At 43.9% G+C, this 16,288-nt stretch overlaps 1 protein-coding gene across 2 annotated transcripts in view; it reads right to left on the reverse strand.

Moving 5' to 3' along the window:
* LOC136005327 (E3 ubiquitin-protein ligase KCMF1) overlaps window positions 1-10,133 on the reverse strand; it is a 47,329-nt gene extending 37,196 nt beyond the window's left edge. For both annotated transcript variants that reach the window (XM_065662721.1, XM_065662720.1), the window contains exon 1: window positions 9,551-10,133. In XM_065662721.1, the coding sequence (XP_065518793.1) occupies window positions 9,551-9,566 (16 nt within the window). In that variant the 5' untranslated portion in view covers window positions 9,567-10,133. The remainder of the gene's footprint in view (window positions 1-9,550) is intronic.
* Between the last annotated feature and the right edge of the window lie 6,155 nt (window positions 10,134-16,288).

Below are 16,288 nucleotides of genomic sequence, written 5' to 3' on the forward strand. Positions count from 1 at the left end.
AATTTTATCACAAAAGGAAGTCCAACCAACAAAGGTGTATAGTCAAACTCCCAGAAGCTCCAAATTTATTCCAGCTGAACACAGATTTCTAAGCTAATACACACACTGATAAGTTATGCAAAAAATATATTACCAGTAAAATGGAACATTACTTTTTACCAGAATCATTTACTTAGAATTAAAGGCAGATGTTACTGACAATCACACAAGAAACCCTTACATGACTATATCCTAATGTATTTCTGACCTTGAAAATCTTGTATGATCTCTTACTGCTGGAGCTAGGGTACTTGAGATAAGCACCCAAAGAATATCACCTGTTTAACAGCTCACAGCACTGCTTTCCAACCAGCCTCCTCCAGGATGCCTCCATCCAGCCTCCAAGGAATTCTAATGTTGTTCTAGGCACATACCCAGGTTTTTACTTCCAGAAGATGCCATGAAATTCCTGCCATACTATCAAACATCTGTACAGCAACTCTGGTGGTCTGCAGAGGCGCAGAATTTGTTTAGAATTAGATTTAAAATTACAATCCTAATATAAATATTAGCATTCTCAAACTACTTTATCCCATCTATCACACTAATTCATGCTAATTTCTACACTGTTCATATATGAAGACTTTACCTCATCTTTTAATTGTATCTTTTTTTAGAGTAAATACAGTCTAAGAGAGCTGGCCAACAGTAGTCGCCTCTGGCCAAGAATACTGGCTGATTTAGTATCAGTAAGCTAACAGCAGTCAGACCTTAAATACCATTTACAACAGGAATCAACTGTTACTGAAGATATTTGTAAACAATGACTTTCCTCAACAAATAACTAAAGAATTCCTTAGCCCTAGCCTATACCAGTAAGTAAAAAATTTTCACTACTAAGGTCATCTTGTCTCAAACAAAAACCCCACCACAAATCAATTTCTGCAAAAGGTCAGAGAAACTGCTGCCTAAAAACATTTTTAGCAAGTGCTATTTTCTGGAATAAGAGAGGACTAGCTATTCCACCAGAAACAGAGCTTTCGTTTTTGAAGAGGCTTACAGAGGCACACATTAAGCAGCTAGTGCGCTTGAACCCAACATGGATCTATATCTTCTACAAGTGTTTCTGAAAATCCCACCCTAGGGCATTTTAAGAAGGAAAGTTGGAGAAGGAGAGCACAGCAAAGGGAAGGAAGAACAATGACAAGGAAATAAGAGGATGAAAGATAAAGAGATCAAAGACAAAAAGAAGGAAAGCAAAGAAGATAATTTATCCTACCAGAGACAGCACCTCTTGTCAGTCAAGACAAGAAACATTGCCTCCCAAAAAGAATCTGGCACCAGGAAGTGGCAGAAGTGATGGGGGAAGACCAAATCTGACCTGAGGTAAGAAAAAAAAAAATGGAGTTATAATTTTTTTGTTTTAAACTTTGTCTGTTGCTTCATCTTTCTTTTGCAATATATTCTTTAAAACTGGTTTTGTTTTTTGTTTCATTTTGTTTTTTTAATTAACATTCTTCACCTGGATATGGTCAGTGATGACAGTGGAAAGATCCAAACAGAATGTAGAACAAGATCAACAGTACTTTGATGAAAATGCAGAATTCTATGTGAACACAGAAATTTGAAACAAGTTTTAAATCCTATACTGAAGCTATGTGAAGTGACTGCTGCAAACAGTATAAGTCACTGAACTGTCCCAATGAGTCAAAACTTCGGAAGAATGGAGTATGTACGAAGCTCACTGCAATGGAGTACAGGACCATTAATTCCTGTCTGTAGGAGGCTTTCCTGGGTGCCTCCTGGCAAGACATAAAATCTCCACCTGTTACCCCACTTGCAAATGTGCGAGAAATGTCATGGCATCCTGTGTTCAGGTTCCCTGCTTAATTGTAATAAAAAAGTGTTACCCAGGTCTCCAACTGAAAAGAGGGTGACTTTCAGAATCTCCTAGAAGCTCCATATAAAGCAACCACAAAAGAATTAACACAATCTTGAAATTCACTGCAGGGTGACAAGTAAGGAGTAAAAAGATGAATTCTTGTACTAAGGCAAATAATCATAGGGTAAGCCTAAAAAAATTAAGTATTTTAACATCAAAAAAAGATAAAAATTCCATCAGGCAAATCCATCCTACCCCTCACACTCATACAAGCTACATTCTCAGAACAAACCTGGCAGGAGGAAAAGGAGGAAAAATAAGTGTTTCCAAATATGCCTGAAGCTTCAGTGACTTACACTTAAAAGCTAATTCCAAACTAGAACCAGTGACTTCAAGTGGCAGAATTCAAGCCATCACCTGCAGAAACCTTTGAAATACCACTCTGAGACCAATGCACAAGTGATAATAATCACACTAAAGCTGATGACACTTCTATGATGATGCCCCACAATTTTCATTTGGTACAGACCTCACTTACCAAGTCAGTAAATGTCAATAAGCCAAATAAAACCTTTTAAATAGCTCTAAACTGAAACCTTGGGTTTACACATATAGCCTAAACCAGTGAAACCAATGATCTTATCTCTATGCTCCACACTGAATTAAAATTGGCCCCATTTCATAGATTTGACATACTCAACAACCACTTTTGAATCAGAAATAATTGAGACACCTGGAATATAAAGTTTAAGATAAAAATCAAAGCTTTAATTCTTTAATCTTGATATCAGGTAGCCTCAAGAACCTTCCGTGAAAATGTTCTCTACAATGTCATTACATACTGTATGAAAAAGCACTTCAGTTCTAATCACCCTCTTGAATTCATTAAATATCTCCTTGTATTCAGAAAAGGATATCACACAGACTTACACAGACTATGCTTTACAGATTCCCTCCCTCTATCAGCCTGAGATAAACACCTTTAATATTTCCATCCATGCAGTGATTCCCACTCACATGTGTCCTGAGCCACTAAAAGGACTCTTCCAGAGTTCTCTGAAAGAAACTTGCCCAGGGTGCTCACAATGCCTTAAAATGCTGTTTCTGTATGGGTGAGCAACTTTGCTGCCTATAGCTAAGCTTGTATACCTCTTCTCCACTATGACCCAGTTTTCAAAACCTGCAGCTACCAAATTCACTCACCTATTCTAAATCCTGTAGAAGGAAGAATGCACTGCAGGTGGAAGATTAAGGACAAAGAATAAAACCAGTGAAAACTTGCAACTTTGCTCATATTAAAATATATATATATCCTATCCTGGTGTCAATCCATGACCAGAATCCATACCAACTGCAATCTAACACCATTACATTCCTTTCTAGAAAAATACCAACCCACTCAGTGCACCAGAGTATATGGTATTCAGTAAACAGAAAAATCTCTGGCTTATCATCACCAGTCAGTCCCAGCCTTTATCACACACCTCCAAAAATTTGTATTGACTATGGATTTTCTCACTGCCTTTTCCCTGCAAGCACTTCTCTACAGCACTTCAGTGTTATATCAATGCACAAATATAACTGATTTAACCTTAAAAGCACTTCCAAGCATTATTTTCCTTCTCTTGAAACAGAGGGAAACCAAGGCATGTAAAGACTGAAACTGCTAGCCCACTGAACCAAACTGCCCAAATCTAAGATGTCAAAGACATTTTTCAGAATCATTCATTCTTCTAGCATTACATGCTTTTTCAAAGCTTATCATTCAGATACTAGAGTTGCAGTCATGAATGCTCAGATCCCAAAATTCCAAATCAGGGCTTCATAATATAAGTAACAAACAGCTAATAGCCACCAGTGAATTCTTGCCTAGCAGTTCATATGAACTCTGCAGCAGCAGACAGGAGGATTGATCCAACTTTCCACAATAAAACTCCACTGTCAACACATCAGCCATTCTTTCTTCCCATAATGCCTCTACCTGCTCATCTGCTGTACACTCCCAAACAGAAAGAGTGGTCTAACATAAAAAACCCTCCTGTGCACCCTAAAGGAGGCAACGGTGGTATGGTGTAGATTATATGCAACTGTGTAATTACACAATGCAGATACTCACAGGAGGTTGAATTTGTGCTGTCTGTGCAACCAAATTCTGGCACATCCTAATTCTCCAATGTTCAAAGCTGCTGCTGTGTCCAGCAGCTTCTTCAATGTAGTAACATTTTTTGTATTAGTCACTATTCCATTTTTGTACTTAACAGTAACTGAAACAATGAAGATGCAACTATGAAGCGACACCCACAACTCTTCCTCAAATGTTATCAGTAAAATAAACATTAAAAGCTTTCTTTTTTATTTAATCTGCACAAATCATTTGTTCAGTACTGTTCAAGCAACTTGCATGGCTCTCTAAGCTTTCCTGAATCCCTTGTCTCTGCTAGTTCAACATTTGGAAGTAAGAATTACTTCACCATTATCTTTCCCCTTCACACCCACCTAATAATGTTAAAAGTATCATAGTTCTGTTCCCAGTTTTGATAGCCAGTATTTTAAGGAGAAAGCTTTCAATATTGATCATTTATATCTAATATTTTTCTCCTGTTTCCCAAAGAACATTTGATCTATGGCATTACTTTATATCAGAAACCTAAGAGAAAAAAAACCCAACATCTCCATCTACAAATATTTTTGGAGGGCCTTGTTCACAGTATCTGCAAGGACTGCAGCATACTGGTTCACACTCAATATGCTGCCTAAACCATCAGAGCCAGAAACCTTTTTCAGAATTAAAACCTAGTCTCCTCCAACCAGCAAGCATCTTCCAGTTAACATATCAGTAACATGTCCGGCTCTCTATTGATTATTCAGTTTCTTACTGAAAGCGAACAGTTTAATAATGAAGCAAATTACTATGTCCCAATATTTCTAATCATATTTGCAGCTGTTTGACATTCACACTTTTGTCCCCTAAACATAGTTCTTGCTAGTTAAATTATCACAGACTCATTACCAGATAAGTGCACTATACCTACATCTATATGCATTAATATTCTACCATACATTAAAACTAACAGCATGAAATACTTTGACATAGTCAGATAGAAAACACTTTGTCAGTCAAATAGCACAAACAAAAAAAAAAAAACCAAAAAGCACCAAAACAAACAAACCAACCCCCCAAAAAAACCCATTGTTTAATGTTACAAATAAAACTTAAACTGGATTGATTTTCTACAAAACAGATCTAAGAAGCAGCAACATATGAAAGGATTTGTGATTATTCTGTATTGTGGAACAGCAAATATTTGTATTTGGAGATGTAAGCAAATGATTAAAATTCATCACAAGGCACCAAATTATAAATGGTCCCACAGATGCATTTTTCACTATTAAGTGCCATACTGCAACACATCAAGTATTTTGTGTGAAAAATATGTAGTCTTGTTACCTGAATTAAGAGCTTTACATGCCAAAATAGATTAATAGTGCATTTAGTGTCAATTCTAAAATTGACACTACATGAACAATTAGTTATATATCAGCCACTAAGCACTATTTGTCTTCAGGGAAGTTTGTAGTAACCTTCTGCAGCTCAAGTATAACACAGCTATTGCATAATTACAAGGGGCAGAAATTACTTTTGCTTTTATGTTTTCAGAAAGTTTATGGAAAAAGTTTTGTTTTGTACCATGATCATACACAAAACATCACCCTCCCATACTCCTAATCTATTACTGTACAGCTGAAAGACTGAAGCTAGCATTACTCTTACAGTTACTGCTTTCAAGCAATTGGTACCAATTCAAGCATACTCTTTTTTTATGATACGCTTTTTTACCCTCCTGCTACAAACAGCACTCGATTTAAAGGTCTCTACACAAGACACTTGCACACACACACACAAAAGGAGCAGAAACTCTAGCTCCCTTGAACAGAACAAGCTTGAAGCTAGCAAAGAACATCTGGAAACTCCACAGAGTGCTGACAGCCACCACAATCCCTTCCCAGCTTTGTTACCACCATCCATCCGCAACTTTACTTCATGGGGCTAGGATTAACAGTAGAGTTTTGTCGATTCTGACAAAATGCGGACAAATGGGCACCACCAATAACAACCACCACCTGCACTGCTGCTAACTCTCTCAGCTTAAAGAATACATCCCCTGGTGAAAATGAAAAACGAACATATGGAACTGGGACTGGGAAAGCAGCACAGACCATGCAAGACTAAAAACCAACCAGTGCAGACAGTGTGGCAATGGGAGCCTGCCGGAGCTGCTGGATGCAGGGAACTTAAAGCCAAGCCCTTGTATGACCAGTAATACTGCAGCAACCTAGTTTCACACAAGAAGCTGAAAAAGAAATTTTCTTCTAATGATATTCCTGGAAGTTGTGACTATTTTTCAGCTGCCCTGGGTGGTGTCTACTGTCATAGAAGAGAATCATTGCCAGATCCACATCCACAAAAAGAAAATCTGTAATATGCAAAATACCTTCTGGCATACTTTCTGGAGTATAAAGAAAATTACCTACCTGTTCCTTGCAGGCTGCCAAACATTACACCACCACACACTCCTCAACAGAGGGGCTAACCCAGAGAAACACAGCATGTCACTCCTATAAAGGGAACAACATGAAATCCAAGACAAGGGGATGACCTCATGTTGCATTCTACAAAACCAAAGGCAGAGAATAGCTTGTCTCTTAACACCAAATCACAGAACAAAAATGGTTTTGAAAAGTTATAATGACTAGCAATAATAAGAGGTGGACAAACACTAACAACTACTCTTGACAGCATTACCAACAAAGTCCCTGAAACATGGAATGAACATTTAAAAGAAGAGCAACAATAATTCAAGTTCTAGTTGTGCCTCTTTTTCCTGAATTTGGGAAAAACATGAGCCCAGAGCAGTGCTCGGACTTTTTCTGAAGGATAAAAAAATGTATTTTTTTTTATTAAACAAGCAATTGTGTTTTATGGATTATTACATCACATAAAACAGTCAAGAAACCTTGATGGAAAGAAAGCTTAGATCTCCATCAGATGCTTCATGTCCTATTTAAAGTCCCTAGACTTTGAAATTCCAGCTTCTTCAGTGTTTTCCCTTTCAGAGACATCCTTCCCCATACTAAAACTGGAACAGCATTCAGACTGTGTTAGGAGCAATCTGTAAATCCTGCAATTGATCACTTTAAAGGTCACACACAGAAAAGATATGACTTATTAAACATGATTAAAGCTTGCTTTTCCTCTGTAACATATGCTTCCAAGACAGCCCTTCCCAAACTAGTCACACTGGATCAAAAACTGTCAGTTGTGAATGACAGCACATAGATCTGAAACAAAAATTACTCTTTTGTAATATTTCATTTCTAAGGATTTCCAGTTTTCTAACAGAATTAAGCATCCAAACCCCTTTTCCATTAAGTGGGAAAACCACACTTCCTGTATTAATGTAATTCTAAAACTGTAACTGAAGTTGACTAAAACTAAACATCAGAATTGTGAAGAGGAGAATCACTGAGAAATTGAGAGACAGGCTATATTTAATAAAAATACACCAGAATACAGACACAGATGTAATTTTTAATCTCTCAGTGTTCTCAGTGTTTCACTCACATGTGTGTGCACACAGACGAGGAGTCTACATCCACAATATGAAATTACTAAAACTCACACTCACTTATCAGCCAAAGAAGACAATTTTTTCAGTTTGTTCTAACAATGCATGTCCAGAAAGAACAAACACTGATGAAATTTGCTTCAGATAGAGAATATTAAGCCTGGTTTTGTTAACAGTCACTCCTAAAAATATCAACAAATATCCAAACAAGTGAATATAATTCTCCCTGCTACAAACAGAAACTAACACAGAACAGAAAAATTCATTCTACAACCTCCATCAGAAACACACTTACAAAGAAACCTACTTCCACTTTTTCCCTGTTTTCCCTGCTGGTCCAGGGCCAAAATGTCTTTTTAACAAATATCATTACTTTTTCTAACAGCCCACGCACTCACCACTACAAAATTCTAAAGAACACACAATATTGCTTCTGTAATTTTACCTTGTTCAAGCTAGAAAAGCTTGTATTTAACTACTGCACTTTATAAAAAGAGTACCATGGATACATGCATCACAGGAGATTTACAGACTGCCTAATCCCACAATGGTGCTATAACTTTGTGATCAGTGCTCATTTCATTCACTATTGTTAAAAACTGCACCCTTAATCATAAAGAAATTCATCTCCACCCTCTTAGAAATATGGGGGGGGGGGGGGGGGGGAGGTGGAGTGTAATCACACAAACCAAGAGACACAGGAAGAATTTGGTACACCCACTGAATTTCAACTAAAAAAATAACCAAAAAAACCTCCCCCAAACTAGTGGATTCAGGAACTGACACAGAAAGACACATACTTGCACAAACAAGAAGTCTGCAAAATACTATGACAGCACACTGAAAATCCATCATCATCCATACATTATGCAGCACCAAGCTACCAACTAGAAGGCAGCATTATTTGCCATAAACGTTGAATTCTCCTGTAACATTTCTGTCGAAATGCATTAAGACTGACAGAGAAATTAGAAATTAGGTTAATATAGAGAAAATGGAGACAGGTGCCGAATTAAGTTCCTAACATGGCAGAAAGTTATCCTTTCAGGTAACAAAGTGCGCTTTTATTCTAATAGTATTCTAATACTAGTCCAACCACCCTACCCACTAGTAAGAAAGGACAGAAAAATCACGTAACTTTCTCGCCTGTTTTTACACTCCCATCTCCTTCCGTAGAAATTCCTTTCTCAGCTTCCAGCTCCCTCTCCATCCTGCTGCTTTTGACTAATTCTGAACTACCCGCTGAACCCACCCACAGCGGTAAACACAGCGGGACCAGGGCAAACACACAAAACACGCTTCTTTTGATGGCCTCTCTTAAAGCCTCAAAACATGCTACTACATCAGCGCTGGTTTCCTCTCTCAGAAGACAAAACGGACAGCAAGGAGGCGGCTCCCGGGGCCACCAGCACACAAGCAAGGCCACGCAGGCTGCCAGCACACCTCTCCACAGGCCCCGCTCCAGGCCTGGTTCCTCCCCCCGCCTGCCGGGCGCGACCCTCAGCACTACCAGGGCCCCCTGGAATCAGGCCGCTGTCCCGGCGCGACCCCCCTAACCGGACCTCCGTGCCCGGCCTGACAAGTCGCGGAGGCCGACACGTCGGCAGGCCACCCCGCGCCACCGCCCACCCCGGCCGGGCCTCGGAGCGCCCCGTACACCCGCCCGGCCCGGCCCCACCTCCCTCCGCCCGTCCTTCAGGCGGAGGAGCGGGAGGAGAAGGGCAGAGCAGCCCCCGCCGCCTCCCGGACCCTCGCGGCGTCAGGCGCCGGCTCCGCGCCCGGAGGGACAGCGGAGGAAGGCGGCCGGGGCCGCCGCAGGCCGCGCGGGGAAACGGGCCGTAACGGCAGCGGCCGCCTCCCCTCCCATGACACTGCAGAGCGGGGCCCAGCCGCCGCCCTCCGCCGCCGAGGCCTCCTTCCGCCGTCGGCTCCGTGGGCTCCGCTCCCGGCGGCGGCGCCGCCATGATGATCCGCCCGAAACGGCGCCGCGCCAGGCCCTAGCGCCGGGACGGGCCCCGGGACGCGCCCCCGCCGCCGCGGCCTGGCGCCCCGCGCCGCTCACCTTCATGACGGGACATCCTACTCGAGAAGTAGTGGCCCGGGCCCGGCTCGTCGCTCCCGGTGGCTCCTCCGGCGCCGCTGCGGCCTGGCCCCCCGCCGCGGCACTCCCGGAGCTCCGGTGAGCGGACAGAGGGACCGAAGGCACGGTCCGGAGAAACGCAAAGATACAAGAAGCGGCGACTAGAGTGCCCCTCCGCGCCGCCTCCTCCCTCTTCCTCGCTCGCCCTGCTGGGGGCGGGTCCCGCGGCAACGGCTTCCCAGCCGTCGTGACTCTCTGACTCTGGGTCCCGTCGGCTGTTGGCACCGCCTCCCGCTCCGCCCGCTGCCGCAGCGACGGCGGCGGCGCTGCCGCCCGCCGCGCTGTGGAGTTGCCAGCGCCTTCCACCTTGTCCCGCCCCGGCCAGTCTTCGGGCCAAAACGGGAATACCCCGCCGCCGCGGCGGCCTTCCCGCATTCAGTCCCGGGCTGGGGGACGACGGCAGTGGCGGCCCCGTGGTCAGAGCCCTTTGGGGGACCTGGCAAAGGGGAGGAGTGCTGCGGGGCAGCACGTTGCCCAGGTGGAGCAACCTATCGCCTCGAGGGCATCCGCCAGAAGTGCTGGGGACGCGTGCTGAGCGGACCTTTTATGCAAAAGGCGGGGGGGGGGGGGGGGGGGTGGTGGTGGTGGTGTGGGGGGGTGGGAGCCGGGAGCCGGGAGGAGGGAAGCAGGGGCAGAGCCCAGAGCGCATGCTCCGAGGTGGTGTTTTAATCGCAAGCGTTGCTGCTCGTTCGGGCGGCCGTGGGAACCGGCTGGCTCCGGGCGTGTGGGCGGGCAGGGATCGTTTCTTTACTGTTTTTTCCCGTTTATCAGGCCTGCAGAGCGCTCCTGCCGGGAGCGTCTGCCCATCAGGCTCCAGCTCAGTGAGAAGGAGACCCCACGTGTCGAGTGTCACCGCGCTCCGCGCGAGTCTCTGTGTCTTTCCACGCGATGAGAACTTTTCGTCCGTCCCGTCACGGTTGCTTCCTGCCCTGTCATGAGCGCAGGGCAGTTTTGAGAGGAGTGAAAAACCCGCAGCGTGGCTGTGTCCCTTCCCTTACATACGTTCAGGTGTACATGGTACATACATCAAGCATCTTGATTCGGTGCTGCCTTTCCAGCTGTGACTTCCTGGCCATCCCACCGATTTAACTCTGAATTGCACTGCCTTCTATACCATTTCTGTCCACGCTACTCCCACCTGTCCTCATTTTCCTCTGAAGTTTTCCTCTCCTGCCCTGAGCATGATGTTCTTTCATTTTTTAATCTGTGCCAGTCTGACACCTCCATCTTCACCACCATGTTGCACCACAGCCCTGTACATCTGCCACAGCCCTCCAATTCTTGTGTGTTCGTGTTGGTGAAGTACCCCCTCATTAGTCTATTTCAAAGGCTGTGAGAGCCCACGTGCCAGAATGGCCTAAGCATTAAGCAGCAGTGAACAGCAGGACTGACCACTGCTGAAAGAAGCGCCAGCCTCATTCCTTCTGCCACTTCCCCCCCCCCCCCCCCCCCCCCCCATGCCAATCATACTACATAGACTCCACTTCTCCCCATTACATGCATGTGCACACTTCTGTCCCCTATAGTCTCACCACCTGTTTCTTTACCTTTTGTTACATGCGGTTTCATAAACAGTGCCTTCTGAAAGGATAACCTGGATCAAGCCTGGCTAAAACTCCAGTGGATTGTAGGTATTTTCACTGGAAGCAAGCAACGCCTGAATGTTGGATAAACTGTAGGAGACACTGATGGTCATTTTGACAATGGCTTCACTGCTTCTGAAAAGGGAGTGTCAATGACCATACAAAAAGTGTGCAAGAAGCACACCACAGTTGCCAAGACACTGCAGCTGTGAGAAAACTCACTATGAAACTATGAAAGTGGCATCTGCAAAACAATCCTGGAGGTGAAGCAGTGCCTATCTTGCCAGCATTTCACAGCAACAGTGCACAGAGTGGGGCAGTGGGTCATGTGTGTTCTACTACTTTATTTTGGCACTGACATTCTTAAATGCAAATGGAATTTGTCTCACCCAGATGCATACTATAGGCCATCAGGTGCTCTTGGCTGATGCTACCTTTTAGTCCCTACAAGAGCAAGCTAGCTTGCAAGCTGGTAACTCACTGGCTAGCAATATCCTACCTCTAAGAGAGGCTGTGGTTCCCTGTGTAAGTATGCCCTGCTCTGAGCCCTGTGATGCTCTGTTGGCCTGTGCCCAATTTTATCCTGTTTCTGGTAAAGCAGACTGCAACCCAAGCACTTCACTGGGACCCACAGTATGGAGTCTTTGGTCATGAAGACCTTAGGCTAATCACCTCCAGGCACTTCAGCTGAAAAATGGCTTAATAAACTGTCCTGCTTTTGTTAAGTGTTACCCACACAGGTATCCTTGAGTGTACATGGTCCAGCACAAACTGCTGAGCCTCTCAGCACACAGATTTTCTGAAACACCCCTGGTGCCTGTGGCAGCCAAGAAGAATTCTGTGGCCTCTTCTCCATCTTTGTAGGCTTGAGCCTGAAATTAAAACTATGATCCTGTTATTATATACTGTGCTCTTGCCCCAAGGCCAGTATCTATACCCAGCAAGAAAGTATAGATAAATGCCTTTGTCCTCTTGGAATCACATTAGAGTATGTCTGCATGTGGAATAGTATGTAAAACACACCTTCATTATAGAATCATAGAATGGTTAGGGTTGGAAAAGACCTTAAGATCATCTAGTTCCAAACCCCGTGCCATGGGCAGGGACACCTCACACTAAACCATGTCACCGAAGGCTCTATCCAGCCTGGCCTTGAACACCACCAGGGATGGAGCATTTACCACTTTTTTGGGGAACCCATTCCAGTGCCTCACCACCCTCACAGTAAAGAACTTCTTCCTTACACCTAGTCTGAACTTCCCCTGTTTAAGTTTTCACTCATTACCCCTTGTCCTATCCTACAGTCCCTAATGAAGAATCCCTCTCCAGCATCCTTGTAGGCCCCCTTCAGATACTGGAAGGCTGCTGTGAGGTCTCCACGCAGCCTTCTCTTCTCCAGGCTGAACAGCCCCAGCTTTCTCAGCCTGTCTTCATACAGGAGGTGCTCCAGCCCACTTATCATCCTCGTGGCCCTCCTCTGGACTTGCTCCGATAGCTCCATGTCCTTTTTATGTTGAGGACACCAGAACTGCACACAGTGGGAATTTTGCTGATTATCTCCTCTTCAAATATAGCAAATATTGCACATGTGCCATGCCCAGGCTCCCAGAGGTGAGCATGTGGCAACTCTGGCTGCATGTGGAACGAGGCACGTAACAATATTTGAAGGTTCTTTGCAAAGTCATAGCCACCAACAAAAAATATTCTTATATTCTTAGCATTAACTTAATAATAATATATACTGTCCTTGTTTTGAACAACAGTGTTTCTCAAGTCCATATGCTGTTATCCCACAGGCAGAATTAGAAAGAAAGATTTTGGTGAGGTTCATAAAGTTCTGCTGTGGACAGACCCTTCTCTTCCCAAGGGAAGAGCCTGCCATAATCAGGTTTCTCATCCTTTCTCTCCTGCGCAGAAGGATAATTCATAGGTGAGACTTCCTGTAAAGCCATGAGGAAAAAAAAACCAGCATCAGTATTTCCATGATGGAGAAGCGAAGTTGCAAAATTAACATTTACCTACCCAAGGTCATTCAAGGGCCCAGGCTAGGGCTTAGAGGCCCAGATCTCATGGGGAATTGGACCAATGCATAAGCCACAGTGAGAAACAGAGAAAATAATGATTTTTCCCAACATGAAATCACAGTGTGATTAAACTTGTGCTTGGAAGTAATAAAATATTCCGACATAGGGAAGAGATGTTTGTGTGGTCTCATGTGATTCCTCTCCCTGACACTGTAAAAGGGTTCAGTTTTTGGAGTGAAGCAGGACAAGTTTGAATACTAAACTGACTAAAGACATCCTAGGGCAGAGCTCCTGAGTGGTAAAACTGTTGGGAGCCACTTAGTCCATTAGTCTGCTTGAAATCTTTCCTTTGTGAGCTGCTCAAACTCCACTGAAATAGTGGTTTCGCTTGTTTCAGTGCTGTCCCTGCCAGGGTTTGAGGCTTTGAGGAAGAGCTCTGTGCTTCACTTTGCTTGGACTTGTCTTTACCAATGCTGAGCACCCCACTACATACAACACTAGCTCCTTGTTTGTTGCATGGTGCAGCTTCATACTTGGGTGGAGGTATGCTGTCACTGTAGTGGCATAAAACTTACATAAATCAGCTGTTTGGATCAGTCTGGTTGTTGTAAAAACATATGGAACTCTGTATACATGCTCAAATGTTAAATTTCTACACTGGTACACATCAGGGCCTCCCACTACGCTTCATTTTCTAAATGCTGCTTTTCTGCCGCCTCTGGCTCAGTAGCCATTCAACTTGACATACTGCTGCTTACGGGCCGTTTTCACTGTGATCTGTAAAGAAACATTTTAAAATCAGAAAAAGACAGTCTTGCTGCTTTCCGGCTTACATGGGAAGACTTGAAAGAACTTTACATAATTCCCTCCCTCCATTTGTTTTGACATCTGTGCCAAGGACACAAGCTCTGTCACAACGGACCAGATAACGGACCAGGAAGGACAAAGGCTTTGGGATTCCTGTGGCTGGATGAAGATAGGAGATAGTATTTCCACATAAATGTTCAAGGCCAGGTTGGAGGGAGTCTTGGTCGCACAGTTTGTGTGTGGTGCCCCTGCCGAGGCAGGGGTTTGGAACTAAACAATCTCAAGGTCCTTTCCAACACAAACTATTTTATGATTCTATAAATATTTCTTGTGAACTGAATCCTCCACATTCACAGGCCTACTGATGGTGTCTTGCAATGCAGCTTGGAGTGTCCAAAGCACTGAGGAACAGCAGATGTGAACTTGAATTCATCAGGAGCATCAGATGGGTTTACTTAGTGGGTCCCATTTAGAGCTTTTGTAATAAAGTACAGGCATTCCACTGGAAGAGAAATGGGGCTTGAATTTTTAGCAGACATCCCTCCTGTGGGAACTGTATTTCGCCTTGGAGTTACACTGGTGTAAGCACAGGTAAATACGCTATAAAATGCTCATCATCAGTTTAAACTTTTATTAGAACTCTTCCTTTTGAATGCCAGTCACTGTTAGAATGTGCAATGCAAATGCTACACTGCAATGCCTATTTGTCACTGGCAACCAGCAGCTGAGGAAGCTGTTTCATTTCTTAGACACACAGTCCAGGTGTAAATGTCACATCTGCCATCTTCCCATCTTTCAGGTGTAAATAGCACATCTTTCTGCCATGGGAAGCAGTGGCATCCCCATATTCTCCTGCACATGCCCTGAAGCTACTGCCTCATACCCAGGCCATATGTGATAGCTTTGACACATTCACAAAATCTTTCTGTAAGCCAGGTATTTTAAGCATGAAGTGGTTAAGCTGATTGGTACTTGTACGCAGTCACACCTATGCATGCAGGCACTGCACTGAATTCTAATACATTGCTGCTCTTTTCCTTCTATCAGTGAATTTGTCTGGACTACAGCAAACCAGGAACTGTCTTGCTAATCTCCTTACATTTCCAGACCACTCCACTTTGGGGTCAGTACTCAGAGGTTATCCCAGATCTACCGTACTGAGGGCTTTCTTCTCAGCAGTCAGTTCTTAATGTTGGTTAGGATACCAGATGTTGATATAAAGCTAAAAATGCCATAGCTAACTCTTTCTCTCCTACTTTTCTGGCCAAACCCTGATGAAGAATTTGAGCCAAACCAAACACTGAAAAAATCATCCAACCATTCTGTCCTTTTACTGACCACAAAGCCTTGTAATGGCATAGTTCCAGTAAGCATACTGTTCTTACAGGACCTAAAGTCACAGTGTACTAGGAAATAGAAACAGCTTTTAAAGATTCTCCAGATTCCAGCTCTCTTCTCTCTCAGAAGAGAACAAAGAAAAAATAATTTATCCTTTCTTGAAATTATTGTAACTGGAGGTTACTGCTGAACCAACTGATACTCCTCTACTTGATAACAACAAACGTGGCTGGTTTTACCCCATTCCACGGGAATGAGTGAGAAACACAGCATCCCAAGCACTGTTCCAGCAAGGAGATATCAGGGATGTATCTTGTTTACTTAAAAATCCCTTTTTCTGCAATGAGGAAGAAGAGAATAAAGCAATGTCTTCTCATCACTGTAAATGCTCTTTCCTCTGCTCCTCAGATAAGATACATTTTATACACGTTTCTCAGGGCAATGCTACAATACTGGTTCAGGCTATGAGCTAGGTTTTTATTACCCTTTGTTAAGCCTTTCTGCCCTTTAATTCTCTGCTATCCCCACCCTGTTTCAAACATTGGGCAGGTTCACTATGAATTCAAATCACTGAGTGACCCTACTTGACCTTTTTGAGTGCTGCTGTGCCTGTTCTTACACTGGATGCTGCCGTCTGATACAGTCGACAAGCTCCTGTTCCACAGCACAGTGGTTCATCTTTGGATCTATATGCCTCTATTTCAACAAAATTTAAGCTGACTGCTACCTTTCACCCAGACCCCTTACCTGTTGGGATCCTGGGATGCTATGGTGAGGTGGGACAATGGAGTCACATACCCCAGTCTCCACAACTGGCCCAAGATCTGCAGGGGTCACAGGAGGCCTTCATGGCTAGGTCCTTTTCCTTGAGGACCCTTGTGAGCAAAGGGGCCTTCCAGAAGCCACTG

The sequence above is a fragment of the Lathamus discolor genome, chromosome Z, assembly GCF_037157495.1.
Source record: "Lathamus discolor isolate bLatDis1 chromosome Z, bLatDis1.hap1, whole genome shotgun sequence".
Taxonomy (NCBI): Eukaryota; Metazoa; Chordata; class Aves; order Psittaciformes; family Psittacidae; genus Lathamus; species Lathamus discolor.